Source organism: Lynx rufus, unplaced genomic scaffold (genome assembly GCF_022079265.1).
Source record: "Lynx rufus isolate CCGP_SWC_20201006 ecotype Redwood Valley unplaced genomic scaffold, mLynRuf1.p SCAF_1, whole genome shotgun sequence".
In the NCBI taxonomy this organism is placed as follows: domain Eukaryota; kingdom Metazoa; phylum Chordata; class Mammalia; order Carnivora; family Felidae; genus Lynx; species Lynx rufus.
In genome coordinates, this window is record NW_025814823.1 from 140,472,420 (window position 1) to 140,499,116 (window position 26,697).

At 42.0% G+C, this 26,697-nt stretch overlaps 1 protein-coding gene and 1 non-coding gene across 2 annotated transcripts in view; both read left to right on the plus strand.

The window, feature by feature from the left end:
• The window catches only part of SV2C (synaptic vesicle glycoprotein 2C), a 162,905-nt gene that overhangs the window by 51,965 nt on the left and 84,243 nt on the right, over nt 1-26,697 (plus strand). The window contains exon 3 of the mRNA XM_047069225.1: nt 10,900-11,051. Within this exon, the coding sequence (XP_046925181.1) occupies nt 10,900-11,051 (152 nt within the window). The remainder of the gene's footprint in view (nt 1-10,899; nt 11,052-26,697) is intronic.
• Nucleotides 12,166-12,296, plus strand: LOC124523643 (small nucleolar RNA SNORA38). The gene has a single exon (XR_006965059.1). It is a non-coding gene; the product is annotated as a small nucleolar RNA SNORA38 (small nucleolar RNA).

Here is a 26,697-nt window from a genome sequence, read left to right on the forward strand (position 1 = left end):
CAAACTGTCACTGAGGTTCACCAGTCAGAGTAGGGGCTTATGGTGCTTGGGAGATCATGGAGCTGTAGCTCAGGTCCCTCTCAAAGCGGGACCCACGGTACCCACTGAATCCATCCTATGGTCATTTCCCAGTTCCAGAATGCATAATTGGAATAGACATCGTCACTGAAAGAATCTCCACATTGGTCTAGCACCTGTCCACCAGTTCCACACACTAGGGATTGCAGAGGAGGAAGAGAATTTCTGGGTCATAGGCAGAGCCTTCATTTTGCAGATTTTGGTTCAGTGATGGAACCAGGAAGACACAGCTAGGACTGAAGTTACAACTTAGTCCTTTTGAACTAGCAACTCTGTCCATAAGTAAACTGCATTCTGAATCCAAGGTCAAGATACCTTCATGTTGATTTTATTGCAAATGCCACTGGTTGCCGGCTGCTCTGTCTTATTTCATTGCTGAAGCATCGACAGCACTGTGTTACATTCCTATCTCTGCAGATAAGGGAGACTGGGAAGGATTACTTCATTTAGCCTGAGGTCTACCTGAGTTTGTGGTTTTATTGCCTTTAAATGTGCTTTCCTCTTAATTTCCCACACCAAGTCATGAGTATATTTTGTTAGAAACATAAATATGTCCAGCTGCTGTATTTTGTGTGACTTTAAATATTTATTCGGTACAAAAAATGATTTTCTAGCTGGAGACAACAGTGAGAATGAGGAATAGGGCATCACCAATTATTCATCTGTCTCTCACTTTCCTAAGTGAATCTCACACCAGGGAATAGACGCTTCCCTCTCCTCTTTTGTTACAGAAAATTAGGAAGAGAGGAAATGGAGTTGACACCACTGATTCATTTTCATTTGCCCCAGAATTAAATTATTTGTTTCCAGTCACTGTTAATTATGGGAATTGTAATGCTTCAAATGCTGGGCAATGTCAGAGTTGGGAGCTTCTCACCGAGGGCCTGGCATAAAGGTCAGGAGGAAAATATAACAGCAACAGAATCAAAATGAAATTTCTGTGTGTCTGTGTATCAGAGTGAACAAATAGCCATTACTCCTTCTGCAAACAGAGCCTCACAAATGCATACTTCAGAGCTACTTTCAATATCCCTCTATTAATTGCATTAAAACCAGAATACCTTCGCTTTGTAGAAATGATCCCCACTAACTGGAATTCTTCAGTGTTTTATACTGAGCATCTCATTTATTCCCACAACATTTTTAATAAGTAGGTATGCAAAAATATTATGCTTTTTTTTTTTTAATTAGAAGCTAGTGGCACAGATAGATTAAGCAGCTTCCAAATGTTCACTAGATCCTCAGGTCTTCTGAGTTTTAGTCTCATTCTGAACTATATAAGGTTCTCCCCTTAAAGTAGTCTTTCTCTTAAGATACATTTTATGTCCTTCTCATATTTGAAAAATGCAGACTCATTTCAAAATTTGCAAAACTCTTAAAATGTGTTTTATCAAATGCCTGTATGTGCTTGCCCTACAAGAGATGCTATGTTAAGCACTTATAATATTGACTCCCTTAAACCTCATGGTGACCCTATGAAGAAGATACCCTTTATTCTACCCATTTTCTAGATAGGGAAATTGAGGCACAGAGAGGTTAAATAACCGTCCAAGGTCACATAGCAAGTTATGTAGTCGTACATAGGCAGTCTGGCTCCAGAATCCACGTTTATACCACCAGGCTGTGCTGTCTCGGATTCAATGAGAAGTATCTCTGATTTCATATGACACAGTGCCCAATACATGATAGACACTAAATAAACATTTTGAACAAATCAATTCAGAAAGGTTTCTGACCCAGAGAATCAGTACGGAGAACTGTGCTACTGTGAAAGATGAGGCAACAGATTAAATTACTTTTGATCCAAAAGTAATCACACATCTGGATTGTGAACAGTAAGTCATTGTTTTCTTAGGCCTGTGTTGTCCAACGGGCAGCATGTAACTACCAAGCACTTGAAATGCAGCCAGATTGAGATGTGCTGTAAATGCAAAATACATAACACTGGTTTCAAAGACTTAGCACATATAAAAGGGTGCAAATACCTCATTAATAATTTGTATATGGATTACATGTTAAAATGATAATATTTGAACATATATTGAGTTAAATGAATATATATATTAAAACTAACTTCAGCTGATTGTTTTCCTCTTTGTCTTAATATCTTTTCTAGAAAATTTAAAGTTATATATGTGGCTCACATGATACTTCTTTCGGAAGGCACTATCTTAGACAATGGCTTATATGAGAATTTCCAACATAAAGGTTGACCTTTTGGACATTTATTTCCCAGTTGCTCTTTGGCAAAGGTTCTGTTGATCCCAAGAAAGATGTAACAGAACAAAAGACCTTCCAGACTTACAATGTATAATTGTGAGAAATTAGCCATGTGTGCTCTTTTTTTCTTTAAATTTTTTTTAACGTTTATTTATTTTTGAGACAGGGAGAGACAGAGCATGAACAGGGGAGGGTCAGAGAGAGGGACACAGAATCTGAAACAGGCTCCAGGCTCTGAGCTGTCAGCACAGAGCCCGACGCGGGGCTCGAACTCACGGACCGCGAGATCATGACCTAAGCCGAAGTCGGCCACTTAACCGACTGAGCCACCCAGGCGCCCTCCCCATATGTGCTCTTTAGAAAAGACTCTGTCAGCTCCTTGAGGGCAGGGACTTGTGTTTTTCACACCTGTACCTCCAGCAACCATGGTGTGCTTCGCCCAGAGTCTGGCTGGAGGGGGTGGGGTGGAGGACAGGTAAAATGGTAGCTCGGGTTGAGGGTGAGTGGAGGAGTGGATGACTGGATGCACACAGCACATGACTGAAGTCCACGTGTTTTGTCGTCACTTCTTTTTTTTTTTTTTAATTTTTTTTTTCAACGTTTTTTATTTATTTTTTTGGGGACAGAGAGAAACAGAGCATGAACGGGGGAGGGGCAGAGAGAGAGGGAGACACAGCATCGGAAACAGGTTCCAGGCTCCGAGCCATCAGCCCAGAGCCTGACGCGGGGCTCGAACTCACAGACCGCGAGATCGTGACCTGGCTGAAGTCGGACGCTTAACCGACTGCGCCACCCAGGCGCCCCTGTCGTCACTTCTTACAGATCATCGTAGTGTTCGTCACCACCTTTATTCATGACACTGTTTAGGTGGTCCTGGAATGCGTTCTTCGAGTTCTTTCCAGAACTAGATTAATTTTGTTTTTCAAGACAGCATTAGAATCCTGATCTACGGCTACACCTCCCCCCCTCCCCCCTCCCCCCTCCCCCCTCCCCCCTCCTCCCTCCTCCCTCCCCCGGGCATAGTATCTATGCTGCTGTGGATGCTATAGGTTCGAGGGCTTAGGGTAGCAACCTGATTGCAAACGAGGGCTAAGAGAGTTGTACTGAAGCTGTTTTCTTAGAAACACATCTTTTATCCAAATTAGATATTTACATCTCAATATTTTTTAAAACAGTCAAGTTTTCTACCAATTATTCTATCCATACTTTACATAATATTGAGAAAATAACAACTGCCCATATCAAAGAATATGAATTTTTGTTTAAATCTGTGGCTTTGGAGAGTGGAAAATTAGAGGTACCCAAACCACACATCCTTTAGCACTGCCCCTGGGTATGGGAGATTCCCATTCTTGATTTGATGACTGGTTCGGTTACCAGTAAGTGTTCTCCTGTTTCTATCTTGAGTACTCGTAATGAACAGGTGCTTTCTAATCGATGCAGCAATCTCATTTTCTGTGTGAACCCAGCCCATTCAGAAACCATTAGATCTGTATTCTTTTCTCTAAGCCTCTGTAGTAGTCTGTTTGCTTTCATGAAAAGGAAGTCACTGAAAAGTCCTTCTTCAGGACTGCTGCTTTAATTGTTTATTTCTGGGTCCAATTCAATAAAGCATAATGAATTGGTTCTGAATTGCTGTGCAATTTGCCTGGCAGTTCAGTGTCATTGATTTTCATTTTTTTGTTGATTCTGAGTATTAAAAGGATATTTTCATGCAACTTTCTTGTAATTGTACAGACTATACCCAGTATAGACTTCACCATTTCAGTATTCTTTTTATAAGCCCATAATACCCATCTTAGTAAAAGCTGTCAGAGTCAGCTCGGGTAGACTTCGCCCTCTGCATATTATCAGTATGGAGCATGTGACTTTACAGTGCATATTAAACTTCCTCCTGAATTCTGTCCTCACCTAATGCCCCATTTCCCAGTGGAAATGGAAGATGGAAGATTGAGGTGAAGGACCATTGGACAATCACATGGTGAAATAAGTTAGAATGAAATTATTCTTTGTTACATGCTTACTGGGGAATTAGAGCAGAACAGAATTACTCAATAGAATCCCTCCTCAGGACAAGAACTCATCAGACATTCCATAATTTTTCCTCTAAACTGTCATATTTCAACCATTTTAAGTACAATTACTCTTTTTATCCATAGCCTCCCTCTTTTATTGCAAAACCCTGAACTCTTCCCTATCTTTGCCTCCGTAGCCAGCCTAAGCCAGTATGATGAGGTACAGGGACCAACATAATCTACCATAGCTGCCTTCTGAACTGGACTAGTATGAGGTAAGGCTGTGAAATTTGCAGCCTTAAGATCATCAGGCTTCTCAGTTTCTCAGTGAAGTTTGTGCAGACATTCATATTTGGCATTCTCTTTCATCCTGCTGTGCTAAACTGACTTAACTTATGTGTCTCATATTCCCAACAGAGGAGATATTTTGTCTGTAAAGCTGACACACCCTTTGCCGTATACAATATCCCGCTCATGAATTTGCCTTAGATTATTGAGGAAAATAAATATGTTTCATGATATTCACAAGATGCCTGGTATTGAGTCATATGTGGACCTTTTGAGGTGGGGTGCGTGTGTATGTGTGTGTGCGTATGTGTGTGTGTGTACGCTCACAGATGTGGGCACACATGCGTGTAGAATGCGGTTGGAGAGTGGTCCCAACTTATTCTAGAATGTGTTTTAACACAGTTTTGTTTAGCTTCTTTATACTTCTTTTTTTTTTTTTTAATTTTTGAGTGTTTATTTTTGAGATAGAGAGAGACAGAGACAGAGCGCAAAAGGGGGAAGGGCAGAGAGAGAGGGAGACACAGAATCCAAAGCAGGCTCCAGGCTCCAAGCTGTCAACACAGAGCCCCACACAGGGCTAGAACCCAAGAACCATGAGATCATGACCCGAGCCAAAGTTGGATGCCTAGCTGACTGAGCCACCCAGGTGCTCCAGTTTCTTTATATTTCTATAATTAAAGTTGTAAAAACCCAACATTAATTACTATTTCTTAAGAATAACTCCAACTCTGGGGCGCCTGGGTGGCTCAGTTGGTTAAGCATCCAACTTCGGCTCAGGTCACGATCTCGTGGTCCGTGAGTTCGAGCCCCGCGTCGGGCTCTGTGCTGACAGCTCAGAGCCTGGAGCCTGTTTCAGATTCTGTGTCTCCCTCTCTCTCTGACCCTCTCCCGTTCATGCTCTGTCTCTCTCTGTCTCAAAAATAAATAAACATTAAAAAAAATAAAAAAAAAAAGAATAACTCCAACTCTGAAATTCCAAATATCAACTCTTTCAGCTGTGTCAATTCAATTTTGTTTTAATCTGGCTAATATTCCACCTATATAGAGTGTGGATTTCAATTATTATTCCCTCTAAGCCTCCTATTACCAAATATAATTAAGATTTGACCCTTTTTGACAGCTAATAAAATAGATTCAATATCTGATCCTGAGAAAAAGTCTTTATAAACCATCTTGATCTGTTTGCTTCATTTATGTAAACATGCCATCAAATATGAATTTTGAGAAAACTTCAACAGTAGTTAATTGACCATTATATAATGAACAATAAAAAGGGGGCATCTGGGTGACTCAGTTGGTTGAACGTCTGACTCTTAATTTCAGCTCAGGTCATCATCTCACAGTTCGTGGGATTGAGCCGTGGATCAGGCTCTGCACTGACAAGCACGGAGCATGCTTGCGATTCTCTCTGCCCCTCCCCTGCTCATGCTTACGTGCTCAAGTGTGCACGTGCTGTCTGTCTCTGTCTCTCTCTCAAAAAAAAAAAAAAACGGTCTCCATGCTAACTGGATTTAGAAATGTATTGCACATCAGATAATGTAAAAGATAACCATTTCATGCCTTATCTTATGGATTTTTAGTATAAAACAAGTTATCATTTCATTAAATCCCCATTACAAGAGTTTCTCAACCTCAACACTATTAATATTTTGGAACGGATAATTCTTTGTTGTGAATAACTGGCTTGTGTATTTTAGGATTCTTAGCAGCATCCCTGGCCTCTACTTACTATATGCCAATAGCACCTCCTGAGCTGTGAACAACTAGAAATGTATCCAGACATTGCCGAATGTCTGTTGAGAGACTGGTGAACACAACCAACTGTATTTAACAGCAGCTGATACATGGGAATTTGAGAACTTCCATTTAAATATTTGTTATCTTCTCATGTATTCTCAGAAATTGTATCTTGATACAATAAAACAATTAAAGAAATACATTAGCCCCTCACACAAAATATTGAACTATTGATACAGAGTAATAATGAAAAATTTTCTTTCTTTTCTTCATTTTTTTTTTTTACTTATAAAAAAGGAAGGGGGACAGCTTTTTCTTATCTTCAACACTTCCAGGAACAAAATCATATTGTAAGACATGAACACTTGTGCTTTCTCTCTTACCTAAACTTGTATTGTTGTTGGTAATTCTAGCATTCTGCAGCACTTTCCTGAAAGGTACCAAGGTATTTTAGAAGCTCCCAGAGTGCCCAAGAGGATCGCACAGTGTCTTATGCCCAGAGGTTCCAAGCGACTCTTTTCACCAGGGGACCTGGTCAAGAGGTGACCATGGAAATTCAGATATGCAGTAATTTCAGGAGCTCTGTGGGGACTTTATTGCTATCAGAACTTCCATCCCAGCACCCACGACTTCTCTTATGGTTGTACTGACCCAAAACATAAGATGTATCTTTTAATTCATGGGAGATGTTTAGGTCATCAGAACAAGTTTCTCCAGAAGGTTTGGAGTGGCACCTCCATCAGCAGAGAGGCTTCATGAAATACAGCTCTTCTGAGGAACACTTAGTGCATGTCCAGTAGGCCAGGTAATGGGGATTCAAAGATGAATGGAATATAGTCCTCACCTTCAGGGAACCTTCACTCTGATGTGAATAATGTTTAAGACCTCTGATGGAGTATGAAATACGAGTAATAGTTAACATTACCGCATGCTCTAATGGATTTTTTTTCTGCTTAAAGGACATGATAGTAACAGGAGGAGTGATATTTTCCCTAAAATGGATGATCAGCCTACAGTAGGAAGTGTGAATGCTTGGATTGTTTTGTAGGTCTCTGAATCTGAAGAACTTTGCAAAGGAATTGAATAGACTCCCTCTCTCATTCTTCAGACTCATCTATCTATTGATATTAGAGTTCCTTGCAGTCTGCTTTGCATACAGATATTGAGAGACATCCATGCAAAAATAACCACCTTAAAAAGAGGCATTGAATCAAAAGCACCTGGATTGCTCATGTGCCCCTAAAAGTTGGTATTCTCTTATGCAACAGTAATTTGTTTAAAACTAACAGGCAAGTTTACTGTTTTCCGCTTGCCATTTTAGTCACCCTGGAGTACATTTATCTTGGTTCAGAGTGGCCTGGCATATGTTAACATTCAGTTGTTCCTTCATGAAATGTGAGTTATAGCTCTTCCATATGGAATGTCCAGAATCCTGATGAAACATTAATTAGGATGTGAAAAGTCAATAAAAACCGAGACTCTTTATGCATTGCAAAGTGAAGGCATAGATTAGGGGCCTGGGACTTTATGGTGCAGAGAAACGGATCCTTCACATCAAATTTAAAAGGAGTAGTGTTAAGTGATTGATGACACGGCCATTTTATTTCCTACCGAAACTGTGTGTTATAATGAAACCACTTTAAATCTGTTCAGAAACTTTGTTGAATTTTTAAAATTCAGGGAAGGCTCCCTGAGAAAGTGATTGTTAAATCGAATCTTCAAATAAGTAGTCCCCAAAAAGTAATATAGTCCAGGCAGGAGCAACAGCCTGTGGAAGGCAAGGAAATAGGGGGGAAATCCAGCAACTTCTGGATACTTCAGAATACATTTCTTTTTTTCATAGAAACATTCTTTTATTTATTCATTAATTTGTTTTTCGTCCTTTTGATTTTTTTTTAAATGAGAATGTTAATTATAAAAGCAGTGCATGCTCTTTTTTAAAAAAAAAAAAGTATTTCAGGTAATGAGGAAGTGTTTAAAATAGAAAGTGGAAGTCCACCATTCAACAACTTCCCTGCTTCCAGCATCTAATTTCTTTTTCCTTTTTTTTGATTTAAATTTTGGTTAGTTAACATACAGTGCAATATTGGTTTCAAGAGTAGAATTCAGTGATCCATCACTTACATATAACACCCAGTGCTCGTCACAATAAGTGCCTCCTTAGTTCCCATCACCCATCTAGCCCATCCCCCACCCACTTCCCTCCATCAACCCTCAGTTTGTTCTCTATCATTAAGAGTCTCATGTGGTTTATTTCCCTGTCTTCTCTTCCCCCTCCTTCCCATGTGCTTATCTGTTTTGTTTCTTAAATTCTGCACGTGAGTGAAATCATGGTATTTTTCTTTCTCTGATGGACTTATTTCACTTAGCATAATACATTCTAGCTCCATCCATATCATAGCAATGGCAAGATTTCATTCTTTTGGATGTCTGAGTAATATTCCTTTGTAAATACATACCACCCTCGTCTTTATCCATCCATCAGTCGAAGGATATTCGGGCTCTGTCTATAGTTTGGCTATTGTTGACAATGCTGCTGTAAACACTGGGGTGCAGATTCAAATACCCCTCTGAATCTGTATTTTTGTATCCTTTGGGTAAATACATAATAGTACAATTGCTGGATCACAGGGTAGTCCTGTTTAAGCTAGTGATTTTTAAACCATTTGAATAAGAGTTCCCACTAAGAAACACATTGCAGCCCATTATACACTTATATACATATATATTTATTTTATGTATATAAATGTATATGTAGACACACACGCACATATATATATGCATAAATGTATATACATTCTACATCATAAACATGTTCATAATGAAGAAAAAGTTTCATGAAATGATGCTTATCCTTATTACTTGAGTTGCCCTGAACTATTTTCATCTCTATTGTAATTTTTAAATGTTAGTAGCTTATAGCTACTGAGTTAATTCTGTAGCCCACAGACTGAAAAGCACTGACCTGAGTGGTCTGCCCACATCTAACAGTAGATAACTTCCACGTCACTTTAAGCAGGGACAAATGCATGAAGCAGTGCCATATTTTGACCTACTGTTTGATGCAGAATGACACTATGAATCTTGCGATTTGTTTGGTACATCCAGTTTGCTACAGATAAGGCCTTTCTCTAAATTTCATTTGCTAAAGTCATTGCCAATACTTCTTTATCATATCAAAGGCTCTGAGGAAATCAGTTACTGCTAAATGGATAAATGCATGTTCTCTTCCTTGATGTGAAATGTCAATAGCAATTTACCTTACAGAAATCTGAACATAAAGGAATCAGCACATATTTTTAAAACTATATTGCCAAGTGTTTTCTCTACAATTTGTTTATATCTATTATTGTATATCATTTAAAAAATACTGATTTTAAGAATTCATAGGGGTGCCGCCTGGGTGGCTCAGTCGGTTGAGTGTCTGATTCTTGATTTCACCTCAGGTCGTGATCCTCGGGTGGTGGGATCGAGCCCTGCATTAGGGTCCATGCTGAGCATTGTGCCTGCATGGGATTCTCTCTCTCTCTCTCTCTCTCTCTCTCTCTCTCTCTCTCTCTGCATCTCTCCCCTGCTTACATGCTCTCTCTTTCTAAAATAATAAAATAAAATAAAAGAGTTAATATTACTGTTTAGAGTGATAGTAATGTTTTCCCATAACCCTACTTTCTGAGGCAGTGGTTTTAAAACTTAGGGGGTCAAGACCTATTTGAAACTCTGATGAGATTTATGGCCTATCTTCCTAGAATGAACAAAATATTTATTCCATATACACTCACTAGAGAACACTTAGCCTGAATGGAAGTCACTGCTCATGTCATCTCTCTAGAGCTCAGTCAGCATCTCTTATAATTGCCCCACTGGAAGGAAGCATTGTACTCCCTTCTGTTATTATTGAAACCAGCAGCACCTTATTTGATTCTACCAGTGCACCTACACGTGTACTCATGTGGCGGTGAAATCTATCTACTGGGTTCTACTGAAATCTGAAACCTACTGAGACCAGAACAGTCTAGGAAGCAACCCCATTGAGCCTGTGGCCATCAACACAGCAGCCTGATTGGGCTGCAGTACCAGCTGCCACAGTGTAGCAGTGAGCAAGGACAGTTACAGACAGCCTCCCAGAAGTGTTTGAAGCTCTTTCCAAAGTCACCACGTCATGGGTAGAACTTATCATAGTATCTCTTTTTTTAAATGTGTTAATTAAAATACTCACTAGATTGTACCAAATGCTGTAATTCTGGCAAATATGTAGAACGTTCAACCCTGAGCAGAAAACCCGTCATAATCTTCAACAAGGGAGGCTCTAGAAACCACATGACTAGGGCACCACTGCCACCTTTTGGTGACATTACTTAATTGCAGGTTCTGGAGGGATAATAAACCTGTATTAAACAGAGATTATAGTGTTAAAATTACAAAATGATAGAAAATATACATTGCTTGATATGCTGGGATAGAGAGAGAGCATGTGCCGTCAGAGCTTGCTTTGGTTCTGCACTTTGCATCTCACGTGGGTGTACTGGCTCTGATTTCTTGTATTTTCTGTACCTGTTGGCAGGATTGGAGGAGCCATTCCCACTGTGTTCTCCTACTTTGCTGAAGTGCTGGCCCGAGAGAAGCGGGGTGAGCATCTGAGCTGGCTCTGCATGTTCTGGATGATTGGTGGGATCTACGCCTCTGCCATGGCTTGGGCTATCATCCCGCATTACGGTAAGAGGCTGGCCTTACGTGGGCTGGGCAGGCACCTTATTTTACTTCAGACTCCATTCCATCCCTTCCCTCTCTTGTAGATGCTGGTTTGAGGACAACACTGTCATAATCAAGTCTTTCCCTTTTGTGATACCTAGGATTTTTCCCCCCCCGTACAGAGTCCTGTATAAGGGAGGACTATGCATTTTGCTGTTTTTCAAGTAATCACTTTCATTTGCTTTCTATGTGCTATCAGCTCTGGCGTCCCCACCCCAATGGACGTGTAAGGAGACACAGATCTCCATCAGCATATAAGGCGACATGACTTCAGTTGTTTTGGGGACTGTCATATACATCAGGCACATACAACTACCTTCATTCGTCCCCTCTGGGTCCAGTCCAAAGCTTAGCCCCATGTTATCCCTGCCTCTTCTGGCAGCTCATAACTCAGATGAGAACAGGAAGAATCCTGTCTTCTCATGGACCCTCTGAGAATTTAAGATGTGATTCTCCTGTCCTTGCTGCCAGGATCCCCTCCTCAGTTTCTCCCTAAGCACTTCTTCCTACCACCTCTGAATACCTGAAGGCCTCATGTTTCTGAGCAGTGTTGTCCTGCTTGAAAGCCAGAAACTTCCAGTTGCTTCTATAAGGAAAAGAGGAAGGGAGGGGTTCTGGTTATGTGTGTGTGTGTGTGTGTGTGTGTGTGTGTGTGCATGTGTGTGTGTAAGAGAGAGCAAACAGGTTGAAGTTTGCAAAATATGAATACTGTATAAAATAAATGGCATGTGACTTCAAAAACTCACTCTTTTGTTCAACCTAAAATTGAATCGATCATCAGCTAAAAATTAGATTTCAGAAATTCACTTTTTGATCATTTTCTTTTTTTCTGCTTTTGTTTTAGAACAGAGCAATTTTTCATTATAAAGCATAGTTCTGTTAGGGAACAACCTTCTGTGAATTTGATTCATTGCTAAAATCAAAGACAAGATGTAGATTTTAGTATTAAAATGCATTGTAATTTATTTTAATATACTGCATTACAAAATTCAGGTTTGTCACACTCTTTATTTTAATAAACCTAAAAACTTACATGCAAATCAAAATTGTATATAACAATGACAGCAAAAACATAAAACCTTCCTACAAAAGCATGTCTGTAGTTCCCTGTCTTTGGACACGTAAGAACTGGAGGAAAAGAAATGTGGACTTGGAGAGGTCTGGGGCCAGCTTGCTCCCTGCAGGCTCAACCTCAACCATCCAACAGAGAAGGAAAAAAAAGGAGGAGGAGGAGGAGGACGACGAGGAGGATGAGGAGGAGGAGGAGGAGGAGGAGGAGGAAGAAGAAGCAGAAGAAGAAGAAGAAGAAGAAGAAGAAGAAGAAGAAGAAGAAAATAGAGAAGAGGAGGAGGAGGAAGAGGAAGAGGAAGAGGAAGAAGAAGAAGAAGAAGAAGAAGAAGAAGAAGAAGAAGAAGAAGAAAACAGAAAAAGAAAAGAAAAGAAAAAGAAAAAGAAAAAAGAAATAAAAGGAAAAAAAGATATAAGGAATTGGTTACTTGGCCAAAGAGAACTTTTCTTTGCCGCACACTTAAGTTGAGTGTGGCCTGCCAAGCTCAAGTGATGAGTTGTCCTTTCTTACACTCTGGTTGCTTCTGGGCCAGAAATACCCTCATACAGGTAGTTACCCAGGTCCACCCGAAGGCTCGTTTTCTGCCACCATCCAAGGAATTCTAGGTGATTCTCCTCCTTTGTCTGGGCCCTGAAGACCTCAGCCACCCCCAGAACTTGCCCCTGTGGGAAGACATCTAGCTCCCGCCCCACTCAGCTGGCTGTTTGGAAAGGAAAAGCCGCTTCACTGCCACATAAAGAATTGCTTCTTAGGAACTATGTGTAAGGAGATAAAAAGGAGATACAGAGCCTGTGCAGGGTCCAGCTTTACCCAGCCTTGCTCCTTCAGCCTCTCTATGCATATGCAACCTTTGTACCAATTTTTTAAAAGTGCCTCATTCAGGTGGACTTGGTTGCAACCCTACTGGTTGGCCTCTCCAGTTGCTCACGCGGAGAATTACTGCTGGTGATTTCACTCTGCAGCTGGATTCCTTCCAAGGCCGGCCTTGCATCTCAGCCTCTGATGGCAGCACAGCTCCTTGACCCCTGGGTTTTTGGTGTCTCCTTCCTGGTCCCCTTCCCCATCGTATGGCAGAATTTCTCCTGCTGGCCTTTCTAAACTCGCAAGTCAGTAGGGCTTCTGTAGTTCCCATATTTCCACCAGACCTGGGCATGATTGCTTTTGTTTGTTTTTCCTCACTAGGTATTTAGTTCCTCAGACCCTTGCCTTTCACGCATCCCAACCCTTAAGCCACGGAGGGCTCCAGATTTTGCCTCCAGCCTTGCCAACCTTCAGTTAGTGGCTACCCTACAGAAAATGGGCATAATCCCACCTTTATTTTTCTCAAGCACACATAAGGTATTCTTTTTTATAGCAAAAAAGGCTACCTAGTCCATACATAACTGGAAAGAGCTGAAGTGGTGAATCGTAAACAATTGATTAAAAAATTACAAAAAAAAACAATCACAATACAACAAAATCAAATGTATCTGAGGCTGAAATTAATTTATATGTTAAAGGAACCTTGAGAAATAATGACCTGGTTAAGAAATCAGAAACAGAATATTAAAACCTTATGCCCATGCTTTATTGAAGGCTTTCCATGGCCAGAAATGTGGCAAAAACAATTATTGCAATCAAGCTGTCTGTATATTAGAATCAACAGGGGAGGTTTTTAAATATGCTTGCTGAGTTCATTGTTGCATGCCTGCAATTTGAAGAGTTTTCATTATTTCAAAATAAAAGAACTTAGTTTTAAAAATTCTGTGCTCCTAGGGGATGATGATGTTTTGTATCTTGATGTGGGGGATGGTGTTTCAGGGGTATTCATTTATAAAAATGCATTAGGCTGGGTACTTAAGATTTGTGTACATCACTATATGGATGTTACAGTTTTTTTTATAAAAACGCTTAACTAAAAGTTTACCTCTTCCCTAACCCCCTGAAAATACCCATGCTTGGGTCCTACACCAGACCATTTGAATTCAGTTGTCTGGGCTGGGGACTCAGCGTGGGTGGTTTTCAAAACCCCCAGGTGGTTCTCTGCAGTCACGTTTGAGATTCTGCAGCTCCCTGCCTCTCCCTGTGGATGATCTCGGAAGCCCCTGGGACTTCATCATGTATGTATAGGGAGGGCTGCACATGGGAGCAAAGAGAAGAGTGAGCCTGACCGGCATGGTTGACTTATTCAGCAGGTGTTTAGGTTTCTGTGTTGTTGGTTTCATCCAAGCTGAAGGCCTTTCCTATCCATGAGGCTTAGAATCACTTAAAAAGCAACTTTGACATCTTGATATGTCTTCTTCTCAATGCCACATCTTTTTATTTTACTTCAAATAGACAAGGGGTGTTAAGGCATCTATTTCCCTTGCAGATTCTGAAAAAATAAAAAGGTTTCTCTTTTCCCTGTGAAATTCTGCATTGCATAAAATGATGTCGCAGCCCATAGGGAAATGAGAGCATGTGGGTCCTGCCCCTCCATCATCCTTCATTTAGGAGACCTCTGAGCACCACCACCTGTGTGCTGTAAGGAGTTTTCACCCAGCAGGGGAGGAATTTGGGAGCAAAATAACATGACTCAGAGCCAGATTCTGGCCCTTCTCACACCAGTAATAGGATTTGCGCTAGAGGGAAGGAATCAAAACCTGGCGTCCACACTGCAAGTAATTCAAATAATAAACGATGGAGATAAGAAGGTGTCTGTGGTGTTGCCTTTCTGCTTTTTTTTTTTTTTGGCAGAGGGGTCGCTGCACAAAGCCCTGCACCTGATGCCAGGAGACTTGAACTCTGACTCCAGACAAGCTTCTTATGCAAAGCAGGACTTGACTGGATGGGAAAGGAAATCTGGAAGGATTCTTATGAAGTTAGACAACACCAGGAAGGGGGGTTGGACTGCTGCTAGGGCTGATGATTACCATGTGGGCTGTGGCCAGGGTTTGGTGATGGACAGAGGGATCCACCTAGTTTCTGTACTGGCATCGGATAATGATGGTGCTTGAACTTCACGTCACTGCTGGCAGGTTGAAGATTTCCCTACAGACAGTCATCACCATCTGAAGTTTCCCAACATAAAATTACCTTGCCCACTCTGACAAGGCCCTGAGAAGGCAGAGTGCTTGGATGGCATCACCTTTCCTGCCGGCCACCTCCCCTGTGACCAGCTCCTTCCACTCAGTAGCTTCGGGGCTCTCCGTGAGAGAAAAAATAGCACAAGTATGAGATTTTTCCTTCAGCCTCCCCCCTCTCAGTAATCAGGACACCTAAGCATTTAATGGAAGCCTCAAGTGCCTTTGGGGAATTCGGGCAGGTTGCTGAATCACAGCACTTTCCCTCTCAGGCTGAGAGCTCGCATTGAGGCCCGGGCTTTGGAGTTGCTGTGGGATTGCAGCGCTGTCTGCTCCATTAAACCCTCTGTCATCTTTTTCTCTTTTAAATTTGCGTGCACATCAGATGAGGTTTGTCCCCTGCTGAGCCGCCTGACAGTGTGCAGCAAGGACATTCAATTAGCTAAGTGGGAAGGCTCTCTGTTCAGCACAAAATGCCTCAGCTCTTAAAGCCTGGAGCACGTGGGCTGCCCTCAGCACTGGAACAGCTCCATAGCCTCCATCTCACCACCTTCCCTGCACACCCCCCAGAGCCAAGCTGGGGGCTCCGTAATGCCCAGGCCCACTCCTTCTCCCCAACCCCCAGCCACAGTGAGATGTCTGGGCTTAAAAACACATATTCCTGACGTTCTGACTACCGAGGTCTTCCTACTTCCTTTAGTTAAGAGATATGTGAAGCGAATCCATTTCTTCTCCTTAACGATGAAACTGGGTGAAGGGGGCACAGTATAGTTGAATGGCTGTCTGCCTGAAGAAGGAAACAGGCAAGGGTATGTATGTTTTGTTCACAAGCGGAAAGGCACTGTGGCCAAGGGAAAGGTGGAGAGTGAGTGCTGATCTGGAGCCTCTCAGCTGTACTGCTTCTGGGTGTGAGCTTTGTCAAGCTGTTGAGTCTCTTCCCGCCCCATTTTCTGGTCAGCATCATGGTAGGGGTCAAGGTTGATGATCATGTTAGAACCCCATGTTAGAGCATGATTGGTGCTCAAAAAGTGGTAGCTCTGGGGCACCTGGGTGGCTCAGTTGGTTAAAAGTCTGACTCTTGGTTTTGGCTCAAGTCATGATCTCACGGTTCATGAGTTTGAGACCCACATTGGGCTCTGTGCTGACAGTGTGGAGTTTGCTTGGGATTCTCTCTCTCTCTCTCTCTCTCAAAATAAATAAATAAACATTGAAAAAAAAGGTAGCTCTTTTTGCTGTCAGGTTCATCTACATTGGATACCCAGACTCTGTCAACACATCCTGGCAAGAACTCAGAGCTACAGGAAAAGAGGGAGAGTGAGGTAGTAAAGTATGTGAAACAAATAAACCTCACCTAGAGGGTGAGGAGATCAGAGGAGTCAGAGGAAAGAAAAAATAGGAAAAAAGTTAAGATAGAATCAAGGAAAAAATAATACTGGAAAACCTACATTACCTGGAATCCAATGAATCCAAATCTTCCATTCATTCACTTGTTGGATGATTTAATATTTGAAGAACATATACTATACAAAGATCCACCTTAAAGCCTTGGGGCCACTCTCGCCAGGTAGGAAGAACAAGAGCCTGACTGTCCTAATTGGCTGGCATAAATGCCAGCCAGCCCTGTGGGTTACAGAGACTGCAGCGGACCCCAGCTCCATCTCGGTGGCAAGGTGTCCTGCACTCCGCTCACCGGCAGTCAGCAGAGTGGTTACCGGCATGCGGTTAGATATAAGACATGCCCTGGTTCCAAGCAGGCTGTGCCATTCTCTAGTTTTGTCACTTTTAGGACAGTTAGTTGGGCTGTCTGGTCCTCAGTTTCTTTATCTCTAAAGCAGGCATACTACCCCATAGTGTTGCTCTATTCAAGGACTATGTACAAAAAGTGGTTACCACACAGTGCCTGATACCCATGTTCATTAAATGGAAATGGGTGCTTTTTCTTCTTTTCCACAGGTGGGGCTAACGTTGAGGGAAGGGTATGAAGAAGGAACTAGAATAGTAAAAGGAGCTTGCTCCCCTTTCCTAACCATAGTTTCTCACTTTGTGCTTATGATTTGAAGGCTGTAGAGGTGGATAAGAAGGGGAAGTGTACAGGAACAGAGCTTGAGAGGCATGCCAAGTATTCTGCACCCACTCCAGGGTGGCAGGGGAGGGCTACAGTGACAGCTGGGTCCCACTTTCCAGCCCAGCCAGAACAGGTAGGTGCCGAGTGGCCCCAAGCCCTGCTGCCTACCTTTGCCGAACTTCATTGAATGTCACGGGGCTAAAGACTTTATGCTCAAATGTGTGAGTAGGACATGTAGGAGGAATCAACTTGGTACATCAATGGATACCAGTAGCATTTCTTAATTTGTCCAATTTAGAATCCATCTGATCTTTGATTTCAACAAAATGACCTCTGGGCTTGGATTTCCTTCACTCTGTGGCTCAGTTTTCCCTATGCATTAGAGGCATACATCAACCCCCATAATAATAAAGTCTTTATTTAAGAGTTTAAGAAATGGACATGAGGCAGTCTCATAGTTTAAGCATATGACTATGTTCTTAGTGAGTATGTTTCATTGCTTATGGGTTTCAGAAGCCTTCTTAGACATAGCCACAGGCTCTCCCATCCTCAGCCCTCCTGTCTCTCTCCTCATGCCCAGTGCATCACCTGGGGAAACATGTTTGTCAGGTAGGGCCAGCTCCCCCACCTGCCACCCACCCCAGCCCCTGCTGCAGATCCAAAAGATATGTCTCCATCCTTGAGTAATGGAGAATTCTGCACAGTCTCACTCTGCCCTTTGAGGTATGCGTGGTGAACTCACAGGAGCCACCTCTTCTGTTGTGCATTAAGCCAGTTACCATGGTGCTCAGGTCTTCATGTTTCCATCCAAACTCCTTAGAAAGGGAAGGGGCAGCAGTCACTTGTTGAGAGCCTTCTATGTCCCAGACATTATGCCAGGCACATTGATCTTACGCACAGAGTCTTAGAGAAATGGGCTTTAAACCTATGACGGTTTTCCTGCTCATGTGTTGGCGTGAAGGACCGTGGGGGTGCATCCTGCTGAGGCTGCTGGCTGAAGACTCAGGCAGTCAGGTGAAACCTGAAGAATGTTCCTCTCAGAATGATGCTTTTAAACGTAGAAAATGAAGTAAGTAGGATTGTAAATGAAACCAATTGTTATCAAAATGTATTAGCATATTAAGTAACAACACCTGGTATCAGGTCTAATAGCTACCATAATTTTTAAGTAGATATGCACATAGAAGCCGGAAGTCAACTCATTCTTTCTCTTGAATCCTAGGAAACCATTGGACTATGGGTTCTCCCAGAATCCCACATTCCATTCTTTACCACCTATGTTAGTTAAGATTAGGATTGACTGGAGGGGGAAGAAAGATGAGGATTGACTGGATATAAAAGAAAAAAAAAAAACAGAGGTACCTGGGTGGCTCAGTCATTTAAGTGTCCAACTTCGGCTCAGGTCATGATCTCGCAGTTGGTGAGTTCGAGCCCCACATTGGGCTCTGTGCTGACAGCTTGGAGCCTGGAGCCTGCTTGGAATTCTGTGTCTCCCTCTCTCTCTACCCCTCCCATGCTTGCGCTCTGTCTCCCTCTCTCAAAAATAAATAAACATTAAAAAAAATTTTTTTAAGAAAAAACAAATTAACACAGGCATGAACAAGATGTAAGCTTGTTTTATATTAAAAGAAGACCGGATTGGAGCTGTCCAGTGCTGGGATGGTAGTTGCATCCATCAAAGGCCCAATTCCTCTTATCTCAAAATTCCCTTTATCTGCCAGTCTTAGCACATTCCGACTAGTAGGTCCACATTCTAGGCAACACAAATCAGGAAGGATCTATAGGCTATACCTGTGCTACCATTAAAAATCTCCCTGGGTCAGGAGCACCTGTGTGGCTTAGTTGGTTAAGTGTCCAACTCTTGATCTCAGCCCAGGTCTTGATCTCAGAGTCATGAGTTCACACCCCTCATTGTGTTCTGCACTGGTTGTGAAACCTGCTTTACAAAACAATTCTCCCTGGAAGTCCCACACAAATCCACTTAAATCTCATTAGCCAGAACTTCAGCACGTGACCATTCCTAGCTGCAAGGGAGTCTTGGAAATGTATAGTAGTCTTCTGTACCAAGCAGCAGAGAGAACACAGATCAGACAGAGTGGATTTGGGGAGACAACTATTCATCTCTGCTGTACCATTTCATTCTTTCTCTGGAAAATCCTTTAGAAATATCCATGTGGTTCATAATCTAAAATTTTTGTATGGCCCTTCTGTATTGGTTTTTAGATGCAAATAATGGAAAGTAACTCTGGCTAACTTAACCAGAACAGAAATTTATTAGAAGGCTATTGAGTAGCTCACAGAATGGTCAGGAAGGCTAGAGCACCAGGCTCAGGAAATGGCAGGAGCCAAGAGTATTGTTCCTTAGATGGCTGGCATGGTCAGTCAACAAACTCAAAATTTTAGCACCCAGACCCAAAAACCCCAGCTAATTTCTAAGAGAAATTAGCTCAAACTACACAGCTTCAGTTTCCACTGCACCAAGGAGCTTTGATAGCGGTTTAATTGTTTTTCAAAGATCATGGAGATTTCTATGCAAGATAGAATCCTCAGGGGCACCACCTGCTGTTAGAAAGTCATGACTATCAAAAAGTGACATTATAGACAAGGTATCTTAAGGCCCTGATTCAGTTAAGGCACTTAGCATACAATCATGTGTGCCAGAGAGGAGAATCTGCGTCCATATGAGGGTGGGTACAGTTTGGGCTAGTGTGGCCTTTACATGTTGGTTACAAGAAGATTAGGTACAAAACTAGAGGGAGCCCTACCCAATGTGAATCCTCTGAGGTATTTTAGCAGACCAGACATCTTCATCCTCAGATTACAGTTGACTAAACCTCTGGGTCCTTCCCAAAGCAAATGTGAATCCCAGCCTAATCACTGGACTAGATCTTCCATGAATCCTGGAATACTTGATCTCCAGTAGAGATGAAAGCACCTATATCTATAATAAATAAAACCAGAAAAGTTGGTTACACTTACTATAGGTATGGATAACCTACTCCAAGAGCTGTTGACTTTAAGGTGTGCTTTGAGAACAAACAATGAAAACATTTGATAGTATAGAAAATGTATATCACAAATGAATGGCAATACCAGATTCTGGTGAGCATGCAGAGACACTACATGTTTCATGCATTGCTGGTGGGAACACAAAATAGTGCAGCCTCTCTGGAATATAGTTGGGCAGTTTCTTAACAACAACAACAACAACACTTAAACACACCTAACATATGACCCACAATTGCACTCCTAGGCATTTACCCCAGAGAAATGAACATTTATATCCACACAAAAACTTATATATAATTGCTCATAATACGTTTTTTTTTTTTTTTTTTTGGCAACAACTCCAAACCAGAGCAACCAAAATGTCCTAGATTACCACAGAATGCTACTATTCAGCAACAAAAGGAACTTGATACAAGAGCTTGAATAGGGCTCAGGGGTATTTTGCTGAGTTAAAAATTAGCTAACCTCAAAAGGTATACGTACATAATGTTCTGGAAATGACAAATGTCAAACTGGAGAAAAAGTTAACGGTTAGAAGGGGTGAGGAGAAGGGGAGCAGGGGTGATTACATAGGGTAGCCCCTGCAGGATCTTTGAGTTGATGGAATAGTGTTTGTCTTGATTGTGGAGGTGGTTATATAAATCCACACGTATGACACAATGACATAGAACTACACACACACATGATCCCGCTGTCAGTTTCCTGCTTTTGATATTATCCTATAGTTATTTGAGTTCTAAGCATTTCTAACCATTGAGGGAAATTGGGTGAAGAGTACACGGGAACTGTCTGTATTATCTTGCAAGTTTCTGTAACCACAGTTACTTCAAAAGAAAAAAGAAAAAACAAAATTAGTAATGCTTTTTTTTGAAAGGTGTTTATATATTTCATCTTGTTTATTACAATAATTTTAGGAACAAAAGCAACAGTGTTATTCCCATTTGTTGAATGGTGAACCTGCTGCATAGAAAGTTTCTCATCTCCCAAAGTGACAAAGAAAGTGGAATATTAGAAATTAGAACCACTCTTCTGATTCTCTCTTCTTCAAAATGTCCTCCAGACACAACAAAGCTAAGAAATGTACTCAAAGAGCAGAGGGTTGTTTGGAAGTCTTCTGATGGTCTCTACAGTGTGCATATGCAGTCCACCCCTCACCTATCTGGATACTGCTGTTATAACCCCTTGGCAAGCATTGAAAGACCTATGCCTCCAGCCTTTGCCATAAGAAAAACCATTTGCACTCAGAATTCAGTCATCTAAAAACTACCTTACTGAAAATGTCATAAAAGACAGAAGAGGTTGTGCATCATGTGTCTCATAACCCACAACTTCATTAGTCTTTATCTGATATTTGTGTTTCTTTCAAAGACTGCATTAAGTCTTCTCTCTCCCCCTCCCCCACAGCATGCGACTTCAATGGCTTGTCTCCTTCCTCCAGGAATCCAACTGCCTTGCCCACCCCGTTTTCCTTGCCAAAATTTATTTTCTCACAGTTCTCAAGGTTGGGAAGTCCGAGATCAAGGTGGCAGCTGGTTTGGTTTCTGGTTGAGGGCTCTCTTCCTGACCATCTTCTTGTTGTGTCATCAATGTGGCAGAGAGACAGAGATTTCTTTTTTCTTGTGTTCAATTGGAGATGAACCCTTATTACCTCAGTTACTTCCTAGAAACCTTTTCTCCAGGTATGGTCACATTGGGCATTAGGGCTTTAATATATGAATTTGGGGACACAGTTCATTTCATAGCACCATCCACTGTGGTTTTAGCAAACAGAGGACCTTCTGATCATCAGAAACATATCCTTACCCACTTACCCTTTGAAGGCATTGAAAGTTATGAATTTCCTCTAGAGTTTTTCTTGTTAGATACCTATTAGAAATTTAACTCTGCAACACTGATCTCTTTTCTCTCTCAAATAAGATCTTATAATATCCTTATGGTTTCGTAAGAAGTCCCCATCTCATTTCCCTAAACATTTGAATGTTCTGAACTAGAGAAAATGCATGTGCGTGTGTATTTCCTTTAAAAGAACCATTCCAAAAATACCCTTGCTGGGCTGAATTCATCATTAACCTAATTAGATCCTTTATCCAAGACTCACAATTAACACCATTACCAAGTCTTGATAACTAATTGCAGTGCTTCTAAATTAACTTTCACCTGGAAGGACATAAAATGTTCCTTGTTTGAGCATGTGACCATTTCCTGGATTTCCATCAATAATATTGAACTAGCATAGAGGGCAAGAGATATTTACAGTGCTGTGGAGAGAAGGAGAAGGCTTCCCTGATATCTTAGGGTACATGCTACAGAACCTGGACATAACTTATCTTCGTATGCATAGCGAGGTCCCCAAAAGGTATGTTCCCTCCCCTTGCCCAGATGGTTAAGATGAAAGGGTGTAGAGCTGCCCATCTGTTTTTTATAGGTGCAATATTCTTTCATTTGTAAGAAGTAAACCAAACTTTAATCTTCACATCAGAGGCATTCGTGCTGAATGACCTGGAAGTTCCTATTCTCTTATGGGCTGACTTAGTATCTACATTTTATATAGCTGTCTCTGTCAAAATTGAGCTTACATATGGTCTGAGTTGCTTTTAGAGGGTCCCAAGACAATCCCTGTTAAAGACCCATGGTGTGGCATCTGTGGTCATTCAGCGCAACTGGACCACACTTAGGATACCTATATAATTCCATTAGATGCACAATTAATGCCTAGAATGGAGACTTAGAAGCATAGATGGTTAAATAAGACAGAGTTTGAGGTTGAAAGCATAATGGGGGGAATCTAATTATGCAACTGAGTGATTCTTAAAGGGTTCATTCTCAGGTTTGGAAGGTGCTGCTTCTTTAGGAAGTGTCTGGTCTTTTATGTAACATTGGAACATATCTGCACCTGAGGACCAATTGAATTATATCGTCCACTATTCTTCCTTCTCATGCTCACTCTTCAGTGAGCTCTTTGGCTGTGCTGCCCGTCACAGTGTGCAATGTACAAGACAAACGGCGGTCATGAGGCTGGGGCAGGACACCCACAAAGAGGTTGGAAAACAGCCTGAGAACTGTGTGCCAGGAGATGGCAGTGGCCAAGCTCTAAATTTGGCAGAATTAAAGGAGGCAAAGTATGGCAATAGAAAACACCGTGGGCCAGAGCAGAGTGAGCTGGTTACCATAGGTCTGCATCAAATGAACTGTCCTGCTGACAAGAAGATGCTCTAGCGTGTTGTGTGATTCAGTCATAGTGAAGAGATGAGCTGTCTCAGCCATTTGCACATTCCCTCACCCAGTCTTCTAAACAACTGGAAGCATATCTTCATGAGGTGACTGGCTGGCAAGGGTTGGGAAATTGGTTGAAGGTCATGGAACCAATATATTTTTTCCTGTCTGAGTCTAAATTATCCCACAACGAAGTGGATCCTAGGATGTTGCCCTCATTACTGTTAAACTAATAGATATTGGGCATTCATTTAAATTATTTGATGAGGTGTAGCACTATACTTGGGATGTAGCAACATTTTTGCGGGGCATCTACTCTGTGACTGGCCCTTAGCTTCTAGGCTAAGGTGGGAATATAAAGAAATATCTGGTTTGGGGTAACAATGAAGACCCCCCCCCAAATCAAGTGTGGCTTCTCATCGTTCTTGCTTCAGCCTACAGGTTCAAAGTGCCCCTTTCTGAAATACTGTGGTGGATTTGGCAGTTCAGCCTTGCTAGGGCCACTTTGAATTCCAACTGTTCTTTAACATACAAATGTTACAAGTTAGTTGGAGGGAACACACCAGCCCCATGGGTTAGGCAGAGGGTTGGGGAAAACTCAGGCAAGAAGGGAGGCTGAGTCATGAAAAGTCAGAGTCCTGGTTTCATTTGACTTAACAGTTCAAGACTGAGGTGGCCAATAGTGACCAGGCAGGTAATGTGAATGAATGAAACAGACAACAGAGGAAACTGAGGCAAATGAGAGCATCCATGTTGTCTGTAAAGGCTGGCAGCCATTCAGCTGCAACAGATGTAGCCATGTAACTACTGAGGCCAGATCTGACTGACCAGGAGAAAGCGGAATTCTGGAGAGTGATATGAAGTATCTCCAATTTTTAATTACCAATTTTTAAATTTATTTTTATAGAGGTATAATTTTCATGTGTGGTACACCAAATAGTGGCCTCCAAAGATGTCCACACCCTAACCCTCAGAACCTGGGAATATAAGAGTTTACGTGGTAAAGGTGAATCAAGGTTGCAGATGGAATTAAGGTTGCTAATCAGCTGTCCTTCAAATAGGATGATTACCCTGCATTTTCCGGCAGGCCCTACCTAATCACAAGGGCCTTTGAAAGCAGAAGCTGGATTGGGGAAGAGAGCATCAGAGAAGTGGCAGCATGGGCAGTACTCGGTTGGATGTTATTTGCTTTAAAGATAGGGGAAGGGGGCCGTGAGCTAAGGAATGTGGGAGGCCTCAGGAAACTGGAAAAGGTAAGGAAACATATTCTCATCCAGAGTCTCTGTAGGAAAGGCAGGCCTGCGGACACTGCCTTTAGGACAGTGAGATCCATTTTGGACTTCTGACCTGCAGGACTGTAAGATAATACATTTGTGTGGCTTTTAAGCTGGTGAGTGTGTGGTAACTTTTTCCAGAACAGTAGAAAATGAATATAACATACAATAAATAAGTCAATTTTAAGTGATGAGATTTGACAAAGGTACACAGTTAGGTAACGACCACCTTAATCAAGATACAAAAAACTTCCATCACCAAAAAGATCCCTTGTATTTTGCAGTGAATTTCCTCACACCATCCCTGGTCTCTGGTAAGCAATGATATGCTCTCTGTCTTTTGTAAAATTTCTTATAAGTGGAATTCATAGGGTTCATAATTTTTGTGTCTGAATTCGGTGGGCTTATTGCCTTTGAGAGTCTTCCTTGTAGTTGGGTGTTTTGGGGGTTCATTCCTTATTGTTACTGAGTAGTATCCCATGGTATGGATGGGTCACAGCTTGTTGATCTACTCACCAGGTGATGGACGTTTTGGTTGTTTACAGTTTGACTATGATTAATTACGTACATTTGGGTAAAGTCATTGTGTGGTTGAAGTTTTCATTTCTCTTGGGTAAATATCCAGAGGGGAATTGCTGGGGCCTTTTGGTCAGTGTATGTTTAACTTGATGAGAAATTGCCAAGTTTTTTTCCTAACTGGCTTTATCATAATCATGTAATCTTTTCAAAAAATTTTCATAACACTGGATGGACCGAATAGAACATACTTGTAGCCCAGGTGCTAAATTTGGCACAGGACGTTCCAGGTTTAAGATAAAAGTAGCTAAACTGGCCCGGAGGAGAGAAGACCAGTAATCAGCTTTTGCTGCTGGAGAGATGGTCCTTTGCTGGGAGCCTGAGTGAGGGAAAGAGCTCATATTTAGGAGAAAGGCAGGTGGGGTTCCTGGTCATCAAGTACGTATGGGGCAGCTGTGCCCTTAAACCAAAGGGAATGGAGCTGTGCCTGGGAGGAAGAGTCCCAGTGACCAGGGAGAGCAAGAGCTTAGGTTGGACATGCACCGGTGGCCCCAGAAGGGCAGGGTCTGAGCACTGGCCTGCTGAAGGCAAAGCACCTCAAGGACCTTCTGAGAAGTAGTGGGAGGCAACGTGGCAAGTGTCCTCGTCCTACGTGAGAATTCCCATTGGTGGTTTATGAAGATTTTCAGAACATCATCTCATAACCCAGATGAAAGCTAAACTACATGACAACCTGTTCTGCACAGGAGCTGGCCAGGTAGAAGACACCAGATAAGCAAGCAGTGGGGGCAGCTCCTCCTGTGACCTTCTTCTGTCTGCCATGGGTGGTTTGTGCCCGAGGATGCCCCAGGCCAGAGGTAAAGTCTCTTTCTTGCAGTGGACAGAGGGCAGAGGACCACTAGAGAAGAGAAAGGAAAGAAAGATTGTGGACAAGGGCATTTCCCCCCTTCTGACCCAGAGTTGATACCAGTAGAACCAAGTAGGAGGAACCATGAACCCGGGACCTCATTGGGCCTCACACTCTCTTTGTGCCCCAGGCACAGCTCTGCCTTATTTTATGGCCATAATTTGCAGTATTTTCTTCACAGGTTCAGTAAAAAATAAATGTTAAGTATTCTATGAAACTTCTGGACTCTGAAGCCAGAGATCAAATCATCATCTTTATAATCTCCATGGCACTAAAACACAGTGCCTGATCCAGACCGGCTCACAGTGAGTGCTTTGTTAAACTGAGTCACCAAATGACCTGGACACAGATGTTAGACCCCTCCACACATCTGATCCAACATAATAGCTCCCAGTTCTGATTAGTTTTATTAAATAAGCTGGTGCTCTGAAGTTATTTTTTCCTTCATGAATGAACATTTTCAAGAAAGAGTTCCCAGCCTGGTGATAGTTGGGGCTGATGGGGCTTAAAGGGAAG